Source organism: Coregonus lavaretus (assembly GCF_964263955.1).
Source record: "Coregonus lavaretus genome assembly, chromosome: 16".
Lineage (NCBI taxonomy): Eukaryota > Metazoa > Chordata > Actinopteri > Salmoniformes > Salmonidae > Coregonus > Coregonus lavaretus.
This window is the reverse complement of record NC_140003.1, coordinates 9,825,515-9,852,229: the sequence shown is the minus strand read 5'-3', so window position 1 is coordinate 9,852,229 and position 26,715 is coordinate 9,825,515. Positions and strand designations below refer to the sequence as shown.

Sequence of the window (26,715 nt, the reverse complement as noted above, 5' to 3'; positions counted from 1 at the left end):
GGGACATAAATGGTCTGGGTGGACTGGGAAGGGTTGAAGAGTGGGATGAAGTTGGGATAATCTGTTCTGTAAGACACTCACAAATACCTGCCTGTTAGTTCCTTATATACTGTACCGGTTCGTGTGTGTATGCCTATGTGTGTTGTAAAAAATGTGTTTATAAAAAATGAAGCAGATCAGCTTTAATATTGCAGATTGTGGCTTCCATCAATGTAATTGTCTGCATCATTTCCAATCCCCCATATATTTATTTTGTAAATATATAAAATATATATAGATTTTTTCAATATTTTCCATTATTATTTTCCCCTAACCCTACCACCCTCCCCTAATTGGAGTAAACTAATTGACAACAACACTAAGGCATCTACTTCCAGCATATACATACTATAGAAATGTTACGGACACAGTATATTTTTAAATAGTTATCTTTTGTATGTTTTTAGTCCCATCCTTCAGCTCCACTCAACCCCTCCCATCGATCTCTGAACACCATCCATATTGGATTTTTATTTGCCATATATTTTTCAACTGTGCTGTGATGTTTCACAAAAGTTCTGAACCTTTCAATTCTCATAGATTGTACATATTGTAAATTAAAGATAACATTTTTGGTAAGAGTATCATATTATTGATCGATTGACTGACTTTTTAAATCACCCAGCAGTGCTATATATATATATATATATATATATATATATATATATATATATATATATATATATATATATATATATATATATATATATATATATAATATACACACACACACAGTGGGGAAAAAAAGTATTTAGTCAGCCACCAATTGTGCAAGTTCTCCCACTTAAAAAGATGAGAGAGGCCTGTAATTTTCATCATAGGTACACGTCAACTATGACAGACAAATTGAGAATTTTTTTTCAAGAAAATCACATTGTAGGATTTTTTAATGAATTTATTTGCAAATTATGGTGGAAAATAAGTATTTGGTCACCTACAAACAAGCAAGATTTCTGGCTCTCACAGACCTGTAACTTCTTCTTTAAGAGGCTCCTCTGTCCTCCACTCGTTACCTGTATTAATGGGACCTGTTTGAACTTGTTATCAGTATAAAAGACACCTGTCCACAACCTCAAACAGTCACACTCCAAACTCCACTATGACCAAGATCAAAGAGCTGTCAAAGGACACCTGAAACAAAATTGTAGACCTGCACCAGGCTGGGAAGACTGAATCTGCAATAGGTAAGCAGCTTGGTTTGAAGAAATCAACTGTGGGAGCAATTATTAGGAAATGGAAGACATACAAGACCACTGATAATCTCCCTCGATCTGGGGCTCCACGCAAGATCTCACCCCGTGGGGTCAAAATGATCACAAGAACGGTGAGCAAAAATCCCAGAACCACACGGAGGGACCTAGTGAATGACCTGCAGAGAGCTGGGACCAAAGTAACAAAGCCTACCATTAGTAACACACTACGCCGCCAGGGACTCAAATCCTGCAGTGCCAGACGTGTCCCCCTGCTTAAGCCAGTACATGTCCAGGCCCGTCTGAAGTTTGCTAGAGTGCATTTGGATGATCCAGAAGAGGATTGGGAGAATGTCTTGTGGTCAGAAAATAGAACTTTTTGGTAAAAACTCAACTCGTCGTGTTTGGACAAAGAATGTTGAGTTGCATCCAAAGGACACCATACCTACTGTGAAGCATGGGGGTGGAAACATCATGCTTTGGGGCTGTGTTTCTGCAAAGGGACCAGGACGACTGATCCGTGTAAAGGAAAGAATGAATGGGGCCATGTATCGTGAGATTTTTAGTGAAAACCTCCTTCCATCAGCAAGGGCATTGAAGATGAAACGTGGCTGGGTCTTTCAGCATGACAGTGATCCCAAACACACCGCCTGGGCAATGAAGGAGTGGCTTCGTAAGAAGCATTTCAAGGTCCTGGAGTGGCCTAGCCAGTCTCCAGATCTCAACCCCATAGAACATCTTTGGAGGGAGTTGAAAGTCTGTGTTGCCCAGCGACAGCCCCAAAACATCACTGCTCTAGAGGAGATCTGCATGGAGGAATGGGCCAAAATACCAGCAACAGTGTGTGAAAACCTTGTGAAGACTTACAGAAAACGTTTGACCTGTGTCATTGCCAACAAAGGGTATATAACAAAGTATTGAGAAACTTTTGTTATTGACCAAATACTTATTTTCCACCATAATTTGCAAATAAATTCATAAAAAATCCTACAATGTGATTTTCTGGATTTTCTTTTCTCATTTTGTCTGTCATAGTTGACGTGTACCTATGATGAAAATTACAGGCCTCTCTCATCTTTTTAAGTGGGAGAACTTGCACAATTGGTGGCTGACTAAATACTTTTTTTCCCCACTGTATATATATGTATATATATCTATATATGGGATACAACCATGTATACATACATGCATACATACATACATACATACAGCTCTGGAAAAAATTAAGAGACCACTGCACATTTTTCTTAAATCAGCATCTCTACATGTATGACAGCCATTCCATTTCGGTGTCTGTTGAATTCCAACACAGGCACACCTCATTCTACTGAATTAGGTACTGATTAGATTATCACCTGAACCAAATCTTATTTAACAAGGAAAAGTATAAAAACCACTGCTGTGGTCATCACTATCCTCTTGCAATAGGACCAGCTGGATAGCAAAAACAGTGCTAATAGTACCTCAAAAGTAATATTAATCAAAAAATAACTATTGACCATGCCAAAAGAGTTGAAAAGGAAAGTTTTGAGTGAGGAAAAGAAGGGTTCAAATCTGGCTTTACTGGCAGAGGGATACAGTGAGCGTCATGTTGCTTCCATCCTTAACATTTCAAAGACGGTGGTTCATAAGAACAAGGTCAAGCAGCAGACATTGGGGACAACAAAGCTACAGACCGGCAGAGGGCGAAAACAACACTCTACTGACCAGGATCACCGCCAACTCATTCAAATGTCACTCAACAACCGTAGGATGACATCAAGTGACCTACAAAAAGAATGGCAAATGGCAGCTGGGGTGAAGTGCACGGCGAGGACGGTTCGAAACAGGCTCCTAGGGGCAGGGCTGAAGTCGAGCAAAGCTAGAAAAAAGCCCTTCATCAATGAGAAGCAAAGAAGAGCCAGGCTGAGGTTTGCAAAAGACCATAAGGATTGGACTGTAGAGGACTGGAGTAAGGTCGTCTTCTCTGATGAGTCCAATTTTCAGCTTTGCCCCACCACCTGGTCGTCTAATGGTTAGACGGAGACCTGGAGAGGCCTACAAGCCACAGTGTCTCGCACCCACTGTGAAATCTGGTGGAGGATCGGTGTTGATCTGGGGGTGCTTCAGCAAGGCTGGAATCGGGCAGATTTGTCTTTGTGAAGGACGCATGAATCACGCCACGTACAAGGTTGTCCTGGAAGAAAACTTGCTTCCTTTTGCTCTGACATTGTTCCCCAACTCTGAGGATTGGTTTTTCAAGCAGGACAATGCACCATGCCACACAGCCAGGTCAATCAAGGTGTGGATGGAGGACCACCAGATCAAGACCCTGTCATGGCCAGCCCAATCTCCAGACCTGAACCCCATTGAAAACTTCTGGAATGTGATCAAGAGGAAGATGGATGGTCACAAGCCATCAAACAAAGCCAAGCTGCTTGAATTTTTGCGCCAGGAGTGGCATAAAGTCACCCAACATCAATGTGAAAGACTGGTGGAGAGCATGCCAAGACGCATGAAAGCTGTGATTTGAAAATCAGGGTTATTCCACCAAATATTGATTTCTGAACTCTTCCTAAGTTAAAACATTAGTATTGTGTTGTTTAAAAATGAACATGAACATATTCGAGGTCAGACAACACTGCATATTTTTTGTTATTTTGACCAGTTGTCATTTTCTGCAAATAAATGATCTAAATGACAATATTTTTATTTGGAATTTGGGAAAATGTTGTCACTAGTTTATAGAATAAAACAAAAATGTTAATTTCACCCAAACACATACCTATAAATAGTAAAACCAGAGAAACATATATTTTTGCATTGTTTCTTAATTTTTTCCAGAGCTATATATATATATATATATATATATATATATATATATATAAAATGTTCAAAAAAATTAAGGGAACACTAAAATAACACATCCTAGATCTGAATGAATGAAATAATCTTATTAAATACTTTTTTCTTTACATAGTTGAATGTGCTGACAACAAAATCACACAAAAATTATCAATGGAAATCAAATGTATCAACCCATGGAGGTCTGGATTTGGAGTCACCCTCAAAATTAAAGTGGAAAACCACACTACAGGCTGATCCAACTTTGATGTAATGTCCTTAAAACAAGTCAAAATGAGGCTCAGTAGTGTGTGTGGCCTCCACGTGCCTGTATGACCTCCCTACAACGCCTGGGCATGCTCCTGATGAGGTGGCGGATGGTCTCCTGAGGGATCTCCTCCCAGACCTGGACTAAAGCATCTGCCAACTCCTGTACAGTCTGTGGTGCAACGTGGCGTTGGTGGATGGAGCGAGACATGATGTCCCAGATGTGCTCAATTGGATTCAGGTCTGGGGAACGGGCGGGCCAGTCCATAGCCTCAATGCCTTCCTCTTGCAGGAACTGCTGACACACTCCAGCCACATGAGGTCTAGCATTGTCTTGCATTAGGAGGAACCCAGGGCCAACCGCACCAGCATATGGTCTCACAAGGGGTCTGAGGATCTCATCTCGGTACCTAATGGCAGTCAGGCTACCTCTGGCAAGCACATGGAGGGCTGTGCGGCCCCCCAAAGAAATGCCACCCCACACCATGACTGACCCACCGCCAAACCGGTCATGCTGGAGGATGTTGCAGGCAGCAGAACGTTCTCCACGGCATCTCCAGACTCTGTCACGTGCTCAGTGTGAACCTGCTTTCATATGTGAAGAGCACAGGGCGCCAGTGGCGAATTTGCCAATATTGGTGTTCTTTGGCGAATGCCAAACGTCCTGCACGGTGTTGGGCTGTAAGTTCAACCCCCACCTGTGGACGTCGGGCCCTCATACCACCCTCATGGAGTCTGTTTCTGACCGTTTGAGCAGACACATGCACATTTGTGGCCTGCTGGAGGTCATTTTGCAGGGCTCTGGCAGTGCTCCTCCTGCTCCTCCTTGCACAAAGGCGGAGGTAGCGGTCCTGCTGCTGGGTTGTTGCCCTCCTACGGCCTCCTCCACGTCTCCTGATGTACTGGCCTGTCTCCTGGTAGCTCCTCCATGCTCTGGACACTACGCTGACAGACACAGCAAACCTTCTTGCCACAGCTCGCTGCTACAACTCAACTCTCCGTGGTGTGAAAGAGGTATGGGACTGTAGGTGTGAGTAAGGATGACAAAAGGCAGAGAATACCGTTAACAGGGAATTTATTCCTTCGCACGGTAAGTTTGGGGAAAAGGGGCTGGACGGAACCAAAGCAAAGAAAGTAAATATCAAAGCCCCCTCCCCTACCTTACCTGCCTACCCACTACTTACTTAACTAGCACCACCTGGTGCACTAACCAAAATACAAGGGATGGTCCGCCCAGGTCTTTCCTAGTGTGCATAGACAGTCAACTTCTACGGGTAATGTATGCCCGCGGGCCTCTTGCCTAAGCACTCCCTAGGTGCCTTCCCCTTCCCCCCTTGGGAACAAATGAAACAAAAATAGCACAAACTGGTTCACAACAAAACCTGAGAAAAAAACTAACTCAGGACATTTAAAGGAACTCTGAGCCACAAACTAACACAAAACATTACAATTGGTTCTCAGATCAACAACAACACAGTACATACCAAACTCTTAGCATACAACCAACATGATGTAACTCTCAGCAATAGAAACTGGGGAACGTAACACTCGCATTGATGTGCCATCCTGGATGAGCTGCACTACCTGAGCCACTTGTGTTGGTTGTAGACTCCGTCTCATGCTACCACTAGAGTGAAAGCACCGCCAGCATTCAAAAGTGACCAAAACATCAGCCAGGAAGCATAGGAACTGAGAAGTGGTCTGTGGTCACCACCTGCAAAACCAGTCCTTTATTGGGGGTGTCTTGCTAATTGCCTATAATTTCCACCTGTTGTCTATTCCATTTGCACAACAGCATGTGAAATGTATTGTCAATCAGTGTTGCTTCCTAAGTGGACAGTTTGATTTCACAGAAGTGTGATTGACTTGGAGTTACATTGTGTTGTTTAAGTGTTCCCTTTATTTTTTATTTTTTATTTTTTTAGCAGTGTATATGTATATATACTCAGCAAAAAAAAGAAACGTCCTCTCACTGTCAACTGTGTTTATTTTCAGAAAACTTAGCATGTGTAAATATTTGAATGAACATAACAAGATTCAACAACTGAGACATAAACTGAACAAGTTCCACAGTCATGTGACTAACAGAAATTGAATAATGTGTCCCTGAACAAAGTGGGGGTCAAAATCTAAAGTAACAGTCAGTATCTGGTGTGGCCACCAGCTGCATTAAGTACTGCAGTGCATCTCCTCCTCATGGACTGCACCAGATTTGCCAGTTCCTGCTGTGACATGTTACCCCACTCTTCCACCAAGGCACCTGCAAGTTCCCGGACATTTCTGGGAGGAATGGCCCTAGCCCTCACCCTCCGACCCAACAGGTCCCACACGTGCTCAGTGGGATTGAGATCCGGGCTCTTCGCTGGCCATGGCAGAACACTGACATTCCTGTTTTGCAGGAAATCACGCACAGAATGAGAAGTATGGCTGGTGGCATTGTCATGCTGGAGGGTCATGTCAGGATGACCCTGCAGGAAGGGTACCACATGAGTGAGGAGTATGTTTTCCCAGTAACGCACAGCGTTGAGATTGCCTGCCATGACAAGCTAAGTCCGAGGATGCTGTGACACACCGCCCCAGACCATGACGGACCGTCCACCTCCAAATCGATCCCGCTCCAGAGTACAGGCCTCGATGTAACGCTCATTCCTTCGACGATAAACGTGAATCCGACCATCACACCTGGTGAGACAAAACCGTGACTCGTCAGTGAAGAGCACTTTTTGCCAGTCCTGTCTGGTCCAGCGACGGTGGAGTTGTGCCCATAGGTGACGTTGTTGCCGGTGATGTCTGGTGAGGACCTGCCTTACAACAGGCCTACAAGCCCTCAGTCCAGCCTCTCTCAGCCGATTGCAGACAGTCTGAGCACTGATGGAGGGATTGTGCGTTCCTGGTGTAACTCGGGCAGTTGTTGTTGCCATCCTGTACCTGTCCCGCAGGGGTGATGTTCGGATGTACCGATCCTGTGCAGGTGTTTTTACACGTGGTCTGCCACTGCGAGGACGATCAGCTGTCCGCCCTGTCTCCCTGTAGCACTGTCTTAGGCGTCTCACAGTACGGACATTGCAATTCATTGCCCTGGCCACATCTGCAGTCCTCATGCCTCCTTGCAGCATGCCTAATGCACATTCACGCAGATGAGCAGGGACCCTGGGCATCTTTCTTTTGGTGTTTTTCAGAGTCAGTAGAAAGGCCTCTTTAGTGTCCTAAGTTTTCATAACTGTGACCTTAATTGCCTACCGTCTGTAAGCTGTTAGTGTCTTAATGACTGTTCCAGAGGTGCATGCTCATTAATTGTTTATGGTTCATTGAACAAGCATGGGAAACAGTGTTTAAACCCTTTACAATGAAGATCTGTGAAGTTATTTGGATTTCTACGAATTATCTTTGAAAGACAGGGTCTTTGGTGGTGGTAAAGTGGGAGATTTGTACAGGGTAAAAGGGATCTTGAAGAAGGAAGGCTATCACTCCATTTTGCAACGCCATGCCATACCCTGTTGACGGCGCTTGATTGGAGTTAATTTCCTCCTGCAACAGGACAATGACCCAAAGCACAGCTCCAAACTATGCAAGAACTATTTAGGGAAGAAGCAGTCAGCTGGTATTCTGTCTATAGTGGAGTGGCCAGCACAGTCACCGGATCTCAACCCTATTGAGCTGTTGTGGGAGCAGATTGACCGTATGGTACTTAAGAAGTGCCCATGAAGCCAATCCAACTTGTGGGAGGTGCTTCTGGAAGCATGGGGTGAAATCTCTTCAGATTACCTTAACAAATTGACAACTAGAATGTCAAAGGTCTGCAAGGCTGTAATTGCTGCAAATGGAGGATTCTTTGATGAAAGCAAAGTTTGAAGGACACAATTATTATTTCTATTAAAAATCATTATTTCTAACCTTGTCAATGACTAAATTTCCTATGCATTTTGCTATATTTCCTCTTCAAACTCATTTCATGTGTGTTTTCATGGAAAAGAAGTGACCCCAAACTTTTGAACGGTAGTGTATGTGTGTATGTGTGTGTGTGTGTGTGTGTGTGTGTGTGTGTGTGTATATATATCATAACATTCTATTGGTTGCAAGAATTTTGTATAATAATTTAAATAGAAAAACAGACAATGTCCTTACTTTCTCCCCCTTCAACTTGCCTCTTCCATTTCTGCGGTAATGCTGCAATTAGTTGGTTGTAATTTTGAGTAGAGCAGACATTTCCATAGATTTTTGTTAGCTGCATGTGTGACAACTCCATAATTAAATGTTAAATGTATGTAATGATTTTAATTATACGAACACCAATAACCCATTACCAAAGAGCACCTTCATTCTACCATTATCCTAGTAGCATTTCCTTCCTTTTTTTGTTCTTTCTATATGTGTTGTGCCTGTTTGTGATTACATATACTGTACCTGTTAGCTGACCTGTGCTCTCCTTTCTCTTCCAGGCCACTGAAGAAGACCCACAGTGTGCGCCAGCACTACACAACGGACAACAAAGGGAAAACAGGTGTGTAACGAGTCATTCTCTCTCTCTCTCTCTTATTTATTTATTTGATGGAAAATGAAGCCTACATAGATGAATGCAAGTTGGTTAAAACTCCCGATTTCATTTATCCTGCAGATGATCTGGTCATTTGCCTAGTGTTTTTTGATGTTCTATACCAGGGCACTCCAAGCCTGTTCCTGGAGAGCTACCACACTTGTAGCTAACCTGATTCATCTTATCAACCAGGTAATTATTAGAATCCGGTTCACTAAATTAGGGTTGGCGTGAAAACCTGCAGGATGGTAGCTCTCCGGGAACAGGGTTGGAAAGTCCTGTTCTATGCTGCACAATATAGCCTCTGGTGTCCTATGCTGCATTGATGTTCATGTGCAGTACTATTGTATTCCACAGAGGGGCAGTGTTTACCAAGATAAAGGCACCGTTGTGTTGTCTCATTGTTTCATATCCATTAGTATGGCTTACACAGATGGCTAAAATCATATTCATGTACAATCACATTCAAGGTCATTGTCATACATGGGGTATAAAATGGGGTTTGTATGATAAAGCCTGTTTGTGTGTTTGCTGTACGGTAGTGTTCTGGTGGTTACTGCATCATTGACATTGTCTCTGCTGTCACTGGAATCATAGAGTAATGATGAAATATGCACACTAGAGGGAGGTAGAGTACTGTGCTGCGGTATTGTGACGGTTCACACTGAATACTTCAGCTCTTTTTGTTCCTATGCCTGAACCTATTAGTGTATGGTGTACTCATTCTGTGAAGTATGTGAGATTTCACCTCATGTTAAACATTGCTGGACATTGCAGTACCTTTAGCCACACTGTTGTACTGTATGAGTGTGTGTTTTGAGGAATGAAAGCACTTGAAGTTTGGTAATTCCATGGTAACAGAGTAATGCTGAGACTCAGATTTTGCCCAGTTACAGTAATTTATGAGTGTGTTAACAGTAGTGTCAGTGTTCGAGTGTGTGACTGTGTGTAGCCTACATTATAAGCATGCATGTATGTGTGTACATTAGTATTGGTATTTTATTAGGATTCCCATTAGCTGTTGCAAAAGCAGCAGCTACTCTTCCTGGTGTGCAAGCATGTCTATCTGTCTTAGTACAGTGCCTTGCAAAAGGTATTCAGACCCCTTGTGTTACAAAGTGGGATTAAAAATGTAATTATTTTTTTTTTTTTTTACAATCTACTCAAAATATCTTGTCAAAATGGAAGAAAAAAGTTCATAACTAAAATATAGTTGTTGCATAAGTATTCAGCCCCTTTGTTTAGGCAAGCCTAAATTAGTTCACGAGTAAAAATTGGCTTAACAAATCACATAAGTTACATGGACTCACTCTGTGTGAAATAACAGGGGTTGACATGGTTTTTGAATAACTAACCCTTCCTCTGTACCCCATACATACATCATCTTTAAGGTCCCTCAGTCAAGTATTGCAAGCACAGATTCAGCTACAAAGACCAGGGAGCTTTCCGGAAGCCTCATAAAGAAGGGGAGTGATTGGTAGAAGGGTAACAATAACAAATCAGACATTGAATATCATATTATTAAGCATGGTGAAGTTAACATTTATGTTGTGGATTATTTATTAAACCACCCAGACACATCAACGATACAGTCGTCTTTCTGAACTGAGCTGCAGGACAGGAATGAAACTGCTCAGGGATGTTACCAAGAGGCCATTGGTGATTTTAAAAAGGCCACAGTTCAATGGCTGTGATTGGAGAAAACTGAGGATGGATCAACAACATTGTAGTGACTACACAATAATGACCTAAATGACAGAGTGAAAAGAAGAATACAAAATGAAAATATTCCAAAATATATTTCAAACCATGCATCCTGTTTGCAACAAGGCACTAAATTAATGCTGCAAAAAAACACAGCAAAAGGAATACACTTTTTGGCCTAAATGCCAAGCCTTATGTTTGGGGCAAATCAAACACAACACAGAGTAACTGCCTCTTTATTTTCAAGCATGGTGGAAGCTGCATTATGGTATGGGTATGAGTGACATTGGCAAATACTGGGGATTTTTTAAAGGATAAAAATGAATAGGATGGAGCTAAGCACAGGCAAAATCTTAGAGGAAAACCTGCTTCAGTCTGATTTACACCAGACACTGAGAGGAATTCACCTTTCAGCAGGACAATAACCTACAACACAAGGCCAAATCTACACTGGAGTTGCTTACCAAGAAGACCGTAAACATTCCTGAGTGGCCACGTTACAGTTTTTACTTAAATATGCTTGAAAATCTATGGTAAGACTTAAATGGCTGTCTAGCCCATGATCCTCAACATCTTGACAGAGCTTGAAGAATTTTGAAAAGAATAATGGACAAATATTGCTCAATCCAGGTGTGCAAAGCTCTTAGAGACTTACCTAAAATGACTCACAGCTGTATTCGTTGCCAAAGGTGTTTCTAACATTTATTGACTTATGCAATGACTATTTTAGTTATATTTAATTTTTTTTGATAATAAAGAATTATATACATTCACTTTGACATTGGATTATTTTGTGTAGATTGTTCACAGAAAAATGAGTTAAATTGATTTTACTCCCACTTTGTAATCCAAGGGGTCTGAATACTTTTGCAAGGCAAGTGTGTGTGTGTGAGAGAACAGGTGGAGGCCAGGCGATGAGCCAGAGGCGGCCTGTGATAGGCTGAGGGCCAGTGTGACGTGTCAGTGAAACGATATAGAAGCACTGAGCTGGTGGGAGCAAGCTTCCTTCTCTGCTGAAAGCGAGGGAGAAGGGGATATGAAAGACTGAGCGAGAGAAATATAGGACCGACTCCATGTGACGTTCTACAATTCTCTGAGGAACAGCACTAGTCCTCTCCTTTGAGGGTATGCACTTCCCTCCACATACACACACACTATCTGCTCCCCCTCCAACTAAGTAGAGGGAGACTGAAACCAAGAGAGAAAAGGAGTGAGGGAGAGTTGTGAGTGTTCCACCACATGGCTGTGTATGTTAAGGGTAAGTGCTAGCTAGTATCTTGAGGTCCAGTAGTCAGTGTCTCCTGGACAGGAGAGCAGTGTGTTAGCCAGTGGAGGACAGCATGGCCCTGTTCAGCTCCGGGCCCCAGAGCCTGGGCTCCTACTACTGCCTCATCCGCAGGAGGTTCAAGAGGAGGCGCAAGAAACGCAGCGAGCGTCAAGGTACTCCCTCCTACTCGCCTACCTGTAGTGTGTATGATGCAAGTTGTTTGCGTGTGTGTGTGTGTGTGTTTCTCGCACAAGCTGTTCTGTTCTGTTTTGAAAGATTCTGTGTTAGTTTATCTTGGTCTAGAAGTGGTTACCTACAGTACAATTAATCGAAATAGGAAAGTAATGTAGTTGAAATATGCAACCTGTTCATTAAACGATAAGTGTCAATTGGTAAGATGGGGAAAATGGAATCTACCATAGACTTGTCAAGTATGTGACGGAGTATGATCTAAATATTGAGTACTGTTCGGGGTGTAGAAATTGAACAGATGTCAGTGTAAGACTGGGTACTGCTGATTTTGGTAGTGCCTGAGGTTTGCGTCTCTGAATGTGTGAGTGTGTGACAGGTTAGTTTGAAGCGTCTTTAGTGTTTACAGTGCTTGTTTCTGTTAAGTGTATGGGAACTGGTTCTGAGACCTCTCTTTGAGTGAGACAGACCTCTCTGTGAGTGAGACAGACCTCTCTGTGAGTGAGACAGACCTCTCTGTGAGTGAGACAGACCTCTCTGTGAGTGAGACAGACCTCTCTCTGCGAGTGTGACAGACCTCTCTCTGCGAGTGTTACCGACCTCTCTCTGCGAGTGTTACCGACTTCTCTCTGCGAGTGTTACCGACTTCTCTCTGCGAGTGTTACCGACTTCTCTCTGCGAGTGAGACGGACCTCTTTCTCTATGTGAGTGAGACTTCTGTCTCTGTAAGTGATGTAGACTGACTTGGCTCCTCTGGGACGCTAAGCTTCTCCCCCCCTGATTTGCTCCAGTGCTCTAGGGATTAGCCCAACAGGGAAGTAGTAATTATTGAGGCGCTCCCTCTCAGTGGCGGCATTGGTGATGTGTCAGCCATTTGCTTTGATAAATCCCCCTACTCCCCGGGCCCCCCCACCGCGAATCGTCAAACCCAAGCCCCTTCATCTGAGTAAATCCGCCGCAGCTGAAGTTGCATTTTAGCCGTGTGACTCGCTCACACCCCAAAAATTTAAGCAGGCTTTTGTCTGTCAGCGTCGCCAGGCGTCCGTCTCCACCCCTTTCTCGTTATCGCCGCGGAAATAACGGCACCACTTTGCGCGAACCCGGGGGAAGAAGACTTTAAGGTGAAGTTTAGGGAATGTTATTCCGCTAACCTGTCCCAGCTAGCAGTAATTCCCTCAGCGAGCGGAAGCCCTGATGAGTCCCCAGAGTATTAGCTCATTGTGTTTGCCTCCCTGGTGATTAGCGGCTACACTAACTGATGGCATGGGCTGGGCTGTTCCCAGCCTTTTTCTGTCAGACCAGCTAGCCTGTCAGTTAGTGGCTAATGCTAGCTCTGTCAGACCAGCTACCCAGCCAATTAGCCTAGCAGAGGTTTATAGCAATGTAGTTCAGGCAACAGACGGGTGTTTGCACTCTCCTGGGAGATTCGTTCACATTGCCTAAACACAAGTAAAGTTTTGCTGTATTGAAAACATCAACAGTACCTTTTTGTGGCTGATCGCTGTGCTCCAATATCATTGACTATGTACCATATGTGTGAATGGCATGATCCAATGCAAACCACAGAAGCACATGGCTACTTTCCATTGAGTCTAGTAACACTGTACACAACAGCATATTTTCCAACAGAAGAAGCTTCAATGTATCGCCTCCACAATACATTATGGCGAGGAGGACACTCATAAGGCAATGCCTCTCCAATGGGCCGTATATGAAATATGGAAAATGGGACCCAGGGTTTTGTGCGGAGCCAGCAGAATCTCTAAAATTAGCTTTTGGAGACTGAGTGAGATATGCCCTGTCTCCACTCAGTGTATCCATTGCTTAGTAGGAAGAGGGGCTGTTTCATTCAGTTCTGTTAGCCAGAAACTGTTCAGCCTTTTCTCTGAGTTCTCTTACAACACCTCACACATTCCAAGAGCAATTTGCTACGAGGTTAGCTATCAGATAAACCCAATGCTTTAGAAATGGTATTAAGAAATTAAAAAAGATCTGAATCGAAGCACATAGAATTGAACTAAGCAAACACACTTTCTATCCAAAGTGCTTCCATGCTAGATTAACAGGGTTGCAGATTTCCAAGGCACTCTGCACCCATTGACAGCAGATTAGAATTAAAAGGCATTCAGGAAAGTAACATTTTCCGACTGGAAATGACAGCAACTACCTCGATACAGCCACTCCACAAAGCATCAACAAATTGGCTGCCGAAGGAAGTCTGCTCTAGCCTCGGCAGACAACATCAAACGGCTTCCAACAACAACAGTCAGAAAAGCGACATCGTCACATTAATTACTGAAAAACGAACGCCAAAGCGCTTGATTAAGACACCAAGTCGACGACTGCCTTATATTGGTAGCGTAATTTCGTTGCTGGAGACCCCACAATGCAAAACGGCACTCTGTCATGATAAGAAACTAGCTGGGTCACACAGTCTCAGAGTGAACAGTGTGTAATTAGCCTCCATTAACATTTGGCTAAATGGCTGTCAGCGAGTGATGGAGGAGAAAGCCACTATAGCAGAACGACGCTTATGTGTGTTCAGCCAGGGAGGACGCCGTGTCTGGGACTGAGGGTTGGACGGCCCTTAAGTCAACGCTGCTACCTACAGTATGCCTAATTTCCCATGGATTTGTGCTAGAAAAAATCCTTAATTACAATCCCAGTGCAGTTATCACAAAACTAGCACTAACAGGTCCCGATCATCATAAAGGAAAAAAAAATCAAATTAAGCAAATACCTGACGTAACAATGCTGTAACATTAGTAGGAGGAGATATGCATCTTTCAAATGATTTGCCATGGATATAAAGCGCTTCTCACGTCATCGTGGTTAACAGTTGGAAAAATGGCAGAGTGATACAGGAAAGCAACAGCAGTGAAGTCCTGTATGGCAATACTTTGAAAAGTTAAATGAGGTGGTGGTTAAATGCACATTTTGCGAGGTTGAATTAAGCTACAGTGGCAGTACAGGTGCAATGCTGAAATGGAGGCACCGTGAGACCCAGAGTCTCTGGCAGCAGTGAGATAATAAACAGAGTAAGAAAATCACAGCGCTGATTACACAAATGATTGCAGTTGATATGCAGCCATGGTCAATGGTAGAGGATGTCGGCTTTAATGCGTTAATGGCATATTTAGAACCAGACTACAAGATGCCGTGTCGAAAAGCCGTGACCGGCCGGATGGAGAAATTGTGCAGTGTTTACTCTGCAAGTACAAAGCGAGAGCTCTCAAACACAATACGTGGCGTTAACAGATTGTTAGATGTCTATGAACACAATGTCATACATCACTTCAACAAGCCATCACATTAATGAGAAGTGGGACATGAAGTCCCGTGTACTGACAACTGAGAACATGGAGGCACACAGCAGAACTACCATCGTTGCTGAGGGGGTGGGAGACCACACTAAGGTGAGCGCCATCTGGTAGGTCGCCAGGATGCGGTAGATTGAACTGCATCGTTCCCTAGTGGTCATACACAGGTCATATCTGAATTGTCAATTCACGTCATTTTATGATTTTTTCTTATTTAAACGATAAAAAAAAGTGTTTTTAAATGTTACGAATGTCACATCCCTAATTGCTTATACAGTGAGGGAAAAAAGTATTTGATCCCCTGCTGATTTTGTACGTTTGCCCACTGACAAAGAAATGATCAGTCTATAATTTTAATGGTAGGTTTATTTGAACAGTGAGAGACAGAATAACAACACAAAAATCCAGAAAAACGCATGTAAAAAATTGATTTGCATTTTAATGAGGGAAATAAGTATTTGACCCCTCTGCAAAACATGACTTAGTACTTGGTGGCAAAACCCTTGTTGGCAATCACAGAGGTCAGATGTTTCTTGTAGTTGGCCACCAGGTTTGCACACATCTCAGGAGGGATTTTGTCCCACTCCTCTTTGCAGATCTTTTCCAAGTCATTAACGTTTCGAGGCTGACGTTTGGCAACTCGAACATTCAGCTCCCTCCACAGATTTTCTATGGGATTAAGGTCTGGAGACTGGCTAGGCACTCCAGGACCTTAATGTGCTTCTTCTTGAGCCACTCCTTTGTTGCCTGGGCCATGTGTTTTGGGTCATTGTCATGCTGGAATACCCATCCACGACCCATTTTCAATGCCCTGGCTGAGGGAAGGAGGTTCTCACCCAAGATTTGATGGTACATGGCCCCGTCCATCGTCCCTTTGATGCGGTGAAGTTGTCCTGTCCCCTTAGCAGAAAAACACCCCCAAAGCATAATGTTTCCACCTCCATGTTTGACGGTGGGGATGGTGTTCTTGGGGTCATAGGCAGCATTCCTCCTCCTCCAAACACAGCGAGTTGAGTTGATGCCAAAGAGCTCAATTTTGGTCTCATCTGACCACAACACTAACACCCAGTTTTCCTCTAAATCATTCAGATGTTCATTGGCAAACTTCAGACGGTAATGTATATGTGCTTTCTTGAGCAGGGGGACCTTGCGGGTGCTGCAGGATTTCAGTCCTTCACAGCGTAGTGTGTTACCAATTGTTTTCTTGGTGACTATGGTTCCGGCTGCCTTGAGATCATTGACAAGATCCTCCCGTGTAGTTCTGGGCTGATTCCTCACCGTTCTCATGATCATTGCAACTCCACGAGGTGAGATCTTGAATGGAGCCCCAGGCCGAGGGAGATTGACAGTCCTTTTGTGTTTCTTCCATTTGCGAATAATCGCACCAACTGTTGTCACCTTCTCACCAAACTGCTTGGCGATGGTCTTGTAGCCCATTCCAGCCTTGTGTAGGTCTACAATCTTGTCCCTGACATCCTTGGAGAGCTCTTTTGGTCTTGGCCATGGTGGAGAGTTTGGAATATGATTGATTGCTTCTGTGGACAGGTGTCTTTTATACAGGTAACAAGCTGAGATTAGGAGCATTCCCGTTAAGAGTGTGTTCCTAATCTCAGCTCGTTACCTGTATAAAAGACACCTGGGAGCCAGAAATCTTTCTGATTGAGAGGGGGTCAAATACTTATTTCCCTCATTAAAATGCAAATCAATTTCTAACATTTTTGACATGCGTTTTTCTGGATTTTGTTGTTGTTATTCTGTCTCTCACTGTTCAAATAAACCTACCATTAAAATTATAAACTGATCATTTCGTTGTCAGTGGGTAAATGTACAAAATCAGCAGGGGATCAAATACTTTTTTCCCTCACTGTATGTGTGGATGGTTTAATAACTCCTTGTCAAGCAATGTATGACTGTTAGGGCTAATGATGCTATGGCTAATGTGTTGCATTTATTCCTAACAACAACTAGTGACAATTTGAGAACAAGCACCAAAGTGCAAGGGGAAGCTGAAACTGTACTCTTAACATGTCTGGCTGCCTTGCTTCTCTCCCCTCCCTCCGTCTCCCGTCTCCCTCACTTGTCTCATCTCAACAATCGTTCAGTCTCTCTCTGTTCACTCCCTATGTTCCCACCTTCATTTTTTTCTCCTTCTCTCTCTCCCTCTCTCTCTAACCCTTCACCCATCACTCCTACACTTGTCCTCACCATACTGCAGACTTTCTCTCTCTCCTACTCCCTCCCTCTTGTTCCTCTCTCCTGTCTGTGACCTTTCAGTGACCTCCGCTCCCAACTGTCCGTCAACATTACCTCAGAACATGGTAATAATGGAGGCAGGAGTTTACCCCCCTCTCTCACACCTTAACCTGTGGAAATAGAAACTGCAGTCATTCACACACACACACACTCAAATGCATAGATTCTCTTGCACACGGACATATACTGAACAAAAATATAAATGCAACATGTAAAGTGTTGGTCGCATGTTTCATGAGCTAAAATAAAAGATCCCAGAAATGTTCCAAACGCACAAAAAGTGTATTTCTATCAAATGTTTGTGCACAAATTTGTTTACATCCCTGTTAGTGAGCATTTCTCCTTTGCCAAGATAATCCATCCACCTGACAGGTGTGGCATATTAAGATGATTATTAAACAGCATGATCATTACACAGGTGCACCTTGTGCTGGGGACAATAAAAATACACTCTAAAACGTGCTGTTTTGTCACAACACAATGCCACAGATGTCTCAAGTTTTGAGGGAGCTTGCAATTGGCATGTTGACTGCAGGAATGTTCACGAGAATTGAATGTTCATTTCTCTAACATATGCTGCCTCCAACGTAGTTTTAGAGAATTTGGCATTACGTCCAACCGGCCTCCCAACCGCAGACCACGTGTAACCACACCAGGACCTACACATCCTGCTTCTTTTCCTGCAGGATCGTCTGAGACCAGCCACCCGGACAGCTGATGAAACTTTGGGTTTGCACAACCGAAAGAATTTCTGCACAAACTGTCATTACTCCTGAACAGCTAATCAAATGGCTAACCAGACTATTTGCATTGTCCCCCCCTTTACACTGCTGCTACTCTCTGTTTATTATCTGTGCATAGTCACTTTAACTCTACCTACATGTACATATTACCTCAATCACCTCGACTAACCTGTGCCCCCGCACATTGACTCTGTACCGGTACCGCCTGTATATAGCTTCACTACTGTTATTTTACTGCTGCTCTTTAATTATTTGATATTTTTATTTATCTATTTTTTACTTAACACTTACTTTTTCTTAAAACTGCATTTTTGGTTAAGGGCTTGTAAGTAAGCACCTGTTATATTCGCCGCATGTGACAAATAAGATTTGATTTTGATTAACCGCTCATCTGCATGCTCGTCGTCCTCACCAGGGTCTTGACCTGACTGCAGTTTGGCGTCGTAACTGACTTCAGTGGGCAAATGCTCAACTTCAATGGCCATTGGCACACTGGAGAAGTGTGCACTTCTCGGATGAGTCCCGGTTTCAACTGTACCGGGCAGATGGCAGACAGCATGTATAGCGTTGTGTGGGCAAGCAGTTTGCTGATGTCAAAGTTGTGAACAGAGTGCCCCATGGTGGCGGTCAGTGGTGGAAAAAGTACCCAATTGTCATACTTGAGTAAAAGTATAGATACCTTAATAGAAAGTTACTCAAGTAAAAGTGAAAGTCAGCGAGTAAAATACTACTTGAGTAAAAGTATTTGGTTTTAAATATACTTATGTATCAAAAGTAAAAGTATAAATCATTTAAAATTCCTAATATTTAGCAAAGCAGACTTGTTTTAAAAAATTTAGGAAAGCCAGGGGCAAACTCCAACACTCAGACATTATTTTCAAAAGATGCATTTGTGTTTAGTGAGTCCGCCAGACCAGAGGCAGTAGGGATGACCACGTGTTCTCTTGATAAGTGTGTGAATTTGACTTTTCCTGTCCTGCTAAGCAATCAAACTGTAATGAGTACTTTTGGTTGTCAGGGAAAATGTATGGAGTAAAAAGTACAATATTTTCTTTAGGAATGTAGTGAAGTAAAAGTTGTCAAAAATATAAATAGTAAAGTACAGCTACCCAAAAAAACTACTTAAGTACTAAAAGTATTTTTACTTAAGTACTTTACACCACTGGTGGCAGTGGGGTTATGGTATGGGCAGGCGTAAGCTACGGACAACAAACACAATTTCATTTTATCGATGGCAATTTGAATGCACAGAGATACCGTGACGAGATCCTGAGGCCCATAGTCGTGCCATTCATCCGCCACCATCACATCATGTTTCAGCATGATAATGCACGGCCTCATGTCACAAGGATCTGTGCACAATTCCTGGAAGCTGAAAATGTCCCAGTTCTTCCATGGCCTGCATACTCACCAGACATGTCACCCAATGAGCATGTTTGGGATGCTCTGGATCAACATGTACGACAGCGTCTTCCAGTTCCCGCCAATACCAGCAACTTTGCATAGCCATTGAAGAGTAGTGGGACAACATTCCACGGGCCACAATCAACAGCCTGATCAACTCTATGCGAAGGAGATTGCACTGCATGAGGCAAATGGTGGTCACATCAGATACTGACTTGTTTTCTGATCCACGCCCCTACCTTTTTTTAAGGTATCTGTGACCTACCGACGCATATCTGTATTGTATTCCCAGTCATGTGAAATCCATAGATTAGGGCCTAATGAATTTAATTCAATTGATTGATTTCCTTGTATGAACTGTAACTCAGTAAAATCTTTGAAAACGTTGCATGTTGCGTGGGCACACACATTTTACATTTTAGTCATTTAGCAGACGCTCTTATCCAGAGCGGCTTACAGTTAGTGAGTGCATACATAATTTTTGTATTTTTCATACTGGCCCCCCGTGGGAATCGAACTCACAACCCTGGCGTTGCAAACGCCATGCTCTACCAACTGAGCTACATCCCTACACGTGAGGATACTGGATCCCCTGATCCGGCCTTGAATATGAAGTACAGTGCACAGCAGGGGCATTGAGGCGATGAAAATGGGAAGAGAGCGAGGGAGAGTGCAATGGAGAGGGAGAAATAGATAGTTGGAGAGCAATGGAAGTAGATAGTTGGAGAGAGAGGGGGAGGGAGAGAGCGAGGCAGAGACTATGCTGATACCAGCAGTTTTTGTCTGGTCAGCCTGCAGCATTTCAAAATATGATTTGAGAGAATGAGGCCATACACACTTGCATGCACACTGTCATATGCACACACACACACACACAGCAGCTGACCCCTTGCCTCTAAATAGCTGTCAGCGCATGCCTTAGTTCATCTTTGTTGTAAACTTTTTTTGTAACAATTTCTGGTGTTTTTATTCTTGCTTCAGGTCATACAGCCCAACGCACACTCCTAGACGAACACACACGCGCGCTATCTCCTATGTGTGACTTCAGTGACTGAACAGTGAGCACCGCTACATGTGGTGATGGCCCGTGGAGAGCTCAGAAGAACTCTCACACCTTAGCCACTCACCTTAGACACACACACACACACACATCCGCCCCACAGGTCTATCATAAATCATAGCTGTCACACCGATTTTACAGGTCCCTCTGAAAAGGGGAAGTGGACGGCGGCAGCCACCCGGCGCCCTTGAAGAGAAGGGGAGAATGAGAGGGAGAAATAGATTTGTATTGAATCGGCAGGAGCGCAGGTGTGTGGTCTTGAAGAGATACACAGTCGACTAATATGGTGAAATGATGGATACTACATTACTCCCCATTGAGCGAGCTACCTGACAAGATTTCAACCATATTGGTTTTGCTAGATTACTAACCATCCTATGGGGTGTCATGCAGTGCTGTTGTTTTGTACCGTCGACTATCATTTCTGTTCCCTTGGAATTCTATTAATCTCTTGTCTTGTCTTGCTTATGAGAGTGTTTCAAAATGAAATGTAGAATTAGTGTTACATTTTCAACCGCTTTTAAATCTTTACATCACTGAGAATGATGAGAGGTTTCCCTTTTCTGCTCTATGGGACACTTGGTCAGGTCCAAATGTCCAGCTGGCACCTGCAGCTTGTAACAGGGCCTCTTAAACGCATTGGGAAGCCTGCTCTTATTGAAGTCAAATTGGTGTTGGCAGGCTAATTCAAACAGGTTATTGGTCATTAGTGAAACCAAATTGAATAATGGAGTCTGAGATGGAGGGTTGCGTGGGGGCACAGTTGAGCTGTGCGCGTGAGTGTGTGTGTGTGTCTATGTCCGTGTGTGAAGCGGGCACGACCGCGGCGATGTTAGGCGGCCACGCTCCTCTCCCCCATACCCCGGCCCATCAGTTTCAATCCGGCAAAACGACAGGTCCCCCTCCCCAGTTCATTAGGCCCCCGGTGGCCCCACACGTGTAGCCCATTATGGGGCATTAGCTGGTCACCGCCCTGGGCAACTGGACCGAGATAGAAACTGGACAGCTAGTGAGAGCGATGGGCTTGAACATTACAAAATCCCTCACTGGTTCACTTCAAATTATTTCTTTCTCAAAGTAATCACTGATCTGCCATGGTTTGGTTGGCAAAAAGATATTGGATAGAATCTAGAAACATTGCTGTTGCCTATCCAATAGCACATACAAATCAGTGATTACCTGAAGAAGGAAGGATGCGTTTTAGAAGTGTCGAACAGTGTCGTTAATGTATTTGTGTGTGTCTCTCTCTGAGGTTTTAGAAATGATTTAGTGTCTCTCCAGTCTTCACTCCAGCGCTAACCTGCTCCATGTGCCATAGTGAGGACTGAGTTTTGTAAAACTGAGAGGGAGAGTGTGTGTGGTGTTAATAAGAGAAACCCAAGTGTTTTGAGAGGTGTGTGTGTGTGTGTACCTGCAACATATTCTACCTTGACTTGCTCCCATTATAACCTGCTCTCTCTCCTGACCCGCCTCTCTAGTGGCCCTGTGAAAGGCAATCTCACATAAAACCATCAAATAAAAAATTCATATTGATACTCTTTTCTCTCTGACTCTCTCCACCTCCAAGTCCTCCACATCAGCACCCCGGTGATGTACAGCCTACTGTCAAATATTAAAGTCTAGCCTACTATCGCAACCTCCACCTCCATCTCTTCTAAGCAGACCCCCCTCCCCCTCTTCTCCTGCTCCTAGCACTTTACTGTGTACTGAGAGCATTTCACACAGTGCTCTAAAAATCCAAACTTCTATCCTGATTTTTTTTGTGTAAGATGACACCTATTTTGCTGTAAGAATACACATGTGGATGTATTTCTTGGGGGAAGAAAGTTGTTTCCCCTTATTCCGGAAACTTTTGGATAGAGATTTGGATTGAACAGTGTCTTCTACTGGTTTAAACATGTGGTAGTGGTATATTTGTGTGGTATATTGATGTTTCTCAGTCTATGGTCCTGAAATAGTCTGTTTTGTTAGCCTGTCCGTGTGTGCAGTAGATATTTTCAGTTTCGCTTGTGTGCAGCATGTTTGTTTGTTTGCATTTGTGTCTGTGACTGAGTGTTTACGACAGCCTAATTGCTTGCTCGTCTCGTGTCTCTTACATGCTGTGGGCTGTCACACCAACATGTGGGACCACTGGGGATTCGTAATCGAAGGCAGAGAAAGGCCTTTCTGTATTAAATGCGCTCTTAATGCAGTTTGTGTCAGTGAGGATTCCTTCAGAGCTCGGGCTTAAGTCGGTGTTGTCAAGCTTTTAAAGGCAGCATGAAAGTGACACTTCAGAGAAAGCTCCTCCAACAACAAGCCGTGGCAGAGAGGGATATCTTGAGTGGCTTTTTTTTGTCAGAAAGGCTGGGTTGTTTTGATTTACAGTGGGGAAATTACAGTTGGAGGGAGAGGTTATGGATTCACATTAAAAAGTGGCGTTAGCTAAGTTCTATATCAAATCAAATTGTATTTGTCACATGCGCCGAATACAACTGGTGTAGACTTTACCGTAAAACGCTTGCTTGAGAGCCCTTCCCAACGATGCCGAGTTTTAAAATAACAGTAATAGTAACACGAGGAATATAATAAAATACACAAGAATGGAGCTATATACAGCGAGTACCAGTACCAGATCAATGTGCAGAAAGAGGTAGATATCTACGCGAAGACAGGGTAAAGTGACTAGGCATCAGGATAGATAATGATAAGAGTAAAATAAAGAACAGAGTAGCAGTAGCAAATGATGAGTGTAAAAGTGTGTCCCGTAGCTCAATCAAAATAAAGAGCAGGCCATTTAGGGTGAGTTACAAAGTGGTGCTTCACTGAGAGAGCCCCTGACCTGAGCTCTCATGTCACCGTACCAATATAAAACTATCAAATTGTCAGTAGACCAATTACAAGCCATCACCCTGTCAATTGACCAATCACAAGCCATCACCCTGTCAGAAGCTCAATCAAAATACACCACCCTTTCATTTGACCAATTCAAATCAAATCAAATCAAATCAAATTGTATTGGTCACATGCGCCGAATACAACAGGTGCAGACATTACAGTGAAATGCTTACTTACAGCCCTTAACCAACAGTGCATTTATTTTAAACAAAAAAAAGTAAGAATAAAACAACAACAAAAAAGTGTTGAGAAAAAAAGAGCAGAAGTAAAATAAAGTGACAGTAGGGAGGCTATATATACAGTAAAATAAAGTGACAGTAGGGAGGCTATATATACAGGGGGGTACCGTTGCATAGTCAATGTGCGGGGGCACCGGCTAGTTGAGGTAGTTGAGGTAATATGTACATGTGGGTAGAGTTAAAGTGACTATGCATAAATACTTAACAGAGTAGCAGCAGCGTAAAAAGGATGGGGTGGGGGGGCAGTGCAAATAGTCCGGGTAGCCATGATTAGCTGTTCAGGAGTCTTATGGCTTGGGGGTAGAAGCTGTTGAGAAGTCTTTTGGACCTAGACTTGGCACTCCGGTACCGCTTGCCGTGCGGTAGCAGAGAGAACAGTCTATGACTAGGGTGGCTGGAGTCTTTGACAATTTTGAGGGCTTTCCTCTGACACCGCCTGGTATAGAGGTCCTGGATGGCAGGGAGCTTTGCCCCAGTGATGTACTGGGCCGTACGCACTACCCTCTGTAGTGCCTTGCGGTCAGAGGCCAAGCAGTTGCCATACCAGGCGGTGATGCAACCAGTCAGGATGCTCTCGATGGTGCAGCTGTAGAATTTTTTGAGGATCTGAGGACCCATGCCAAATCTTTTTAGTCTCCTGAGGGGGAATAGGCTTTGTCGTGCCCTCTTCACGATTGTCTTGGTGTGTTTGGACCATGATAGTTCGTTGGTGATGTGGACACCAAGGAACTTGAAGCTCTCAACCTGTTCCACTACAGCCCCGTCGATGAGAATGGGGGCGTGCTCAGTCCTCTTTTTTTTCCTGTAGTCCACAATCATCTCCTTTGTCTTGGTCACGTTGAGGGAGAGGTTGTTGTCCTGGCACCACACGGCCAGATCTCTGACCTCCTCCCTATAGGCTGTCTCATCGTTGTCGGTGATCAGGCCTACCACTGTTGTGTCGTCGGCAAACTTAATGATGGTGTTGGAGTCGTGCCTGGCCATGCAGTCATGGGTGAACAGAGAGTACAGGAGGGGACTGAGCACGCACCCCTGAGGGGCCCCCGTGTTGATGATCAGTGTGGCAGATGTGTTGTTACCTACCCTTACCACCTGGGGGCGGCCCGTCAGGAAGTCCAGGATCCAGTTGCAGAGGGAGGTGTTTAGTCCCAGGATCCTTAGCTTAGTGATGAGCTTAGAGGGCACTATGGTGTTGAATGCTGAGCTGTAGTCAATGAATAGCATTCTCACGTAGGTGTTCCTCTTGTCCAGGTGGGAAAGGGCAGTGTGGAGTGCGATAGAGATTGCATCATCTGTGGATCTGTTGGGGCGGTATGCAAATTGGAGTGGGTCTAGGGTTTCTGGGATTATGCTGTTGATGTGAGCCATGACCAGTCTTTCAAAGCACTTCATGGCTACAGACGTCAGTGCTACGGGTCGGTAGTCATTTAGGCAGGTTATCTTAGAGTTCTTGGGCACGGGGACTATGGTGGTCTGCTTGAAACATGTTGGTATTACAGACTCAGTCAGGGACATGTTGAAAATGTCAGTGAAGACACTTGCCAGTTGGTCAGCACATGCTCGGAGTACACGTCCTGGTAATCCGTCTGGCCCTGCGGCCTTGTGAATGTTGACCTGCTTAAAAGTCTTACTCACATCGGCTACGGAGAGCGTGATCACATAGTCGTCCGGAGCAGCTGGTGCTCTCATGCATGCTTCAGTGTTGCTTGCCTCGAAGCGAGCATAGAAGTGGTTTAGCTCGTCTGGTAGGCTTGTGTCACTGGGCAGCTCGCGGCTGTGCTTCCCTTTGTAGTCTGTAATAGTTTTCAAGCCCTGCCACATCCGACGAGCGTCAGAGCCAGTGTAGTATGATTCAATCTTAGACCTGTATTGACTCTTTGCCTGTTTGATGGTTCGTCTGAGGTCATAGCGGGATTTCTTATAAGCGTCCGGGTTAGAGTCCCGTTCCTTGAAAGCGGCAGCTCTACCCTTTAGCTCAGTGCGGATGTTTCCTGTAATCCATGGCTTCTGGTTGGGGTATGTACGTACGGTCACTGTGGGGACGACATCATCGATGCACTTATTGATGAAGCCAGTGACTGATGTGGTGTACTCCTCAATGCTGTCTGAAGAATCCCGGAACATGTTCCAGTCTGTGCTAGCAAAACAGTCCTGTAGCTTAGCATCTGCGTCATCTGACCACTTTTTTATTAACCGAATCACTGGTGCTTCCTGCTTCAGTTTTTGCTTATAAGCAGGAATCAGGAGGATAGAGTTATGGTCAGATTTGCCAAATGGAGGGCGAGGGAGAGCTTTGTATGCGTCTCTGTGTGTGGAGTAAAGGTGGTCTAGAGTTTTTTCCCCTCTGGTTGCACATTTAACATGCTGGTAGAAATTAGGTAGAACGGATTTAAGTTTCCCTGCATTAAAGTCCCCGGCTACTAGGAGCGCTGCATCTGGATGAGCGTTTTCCTGTTGATTAATGGCCTTGTACAACTCATTCAGTGCAGTCTTAATGCCAGCATTGGTTTGTGGTGGTAAATAGACAGCTATGAAAAATATAGATGAAAACTCTCTTGGTAAATAGTGTGGTCTACAGCTTATCATAAGATACTCTACCTCAGGCGAGCAAAACCTCGAGACTTCCTTAGTATTTGATTTTGTGCACCAGCTGTTGTTTACAAATATACACAGACCGCCGCCCCTTGTCTTACCAGAGTCAGACGTTCTGTCCTGCCGATGTAGCGTATAGCCTGCTAGCTGAATGTTGTCATTGTTGTCGTTCAGCCACGACTCCGTGAAACATAAGATATTACAGTTTTTAATG

The 26,715-nt window shown here is 43.9% G+C and overlaps 1 protein-coding gene across 3 annotated transcripts in view; it reads left to right on the top strand.

Moving 5' to 3' along the window:
- Nucleotides 1–26,715, top strand: part of LOC311143572 (double-stranded RNA-specific editase 1-like) — a gene marked incomplete at its 5' end in the record, with an annotated part of 182,538 nt that overhangs the window by 117,712 nt on the left and 38,111 nt on the right. For 2 of the 3 annotated variants that reach the window (XM_084179425.1, XM_084179424.1), the window contains one exon: nucleotides 8,759–8,820. Coding sequence is in view for 1 of the 3 variants with exons in the window: in XM_084179426.1 (XP_084035552.1) it covers nucleotides 11,898–12,024 (127 nt within the window). Of the gene's footprint in view, nucleotides 1–8,758; nucleotides 8,821–11,897; nucleotides 12,025–26,715 lie in introns of those variants that run through there. The other variant, XM_084179426.1, reaches the window with a different exon arrangement.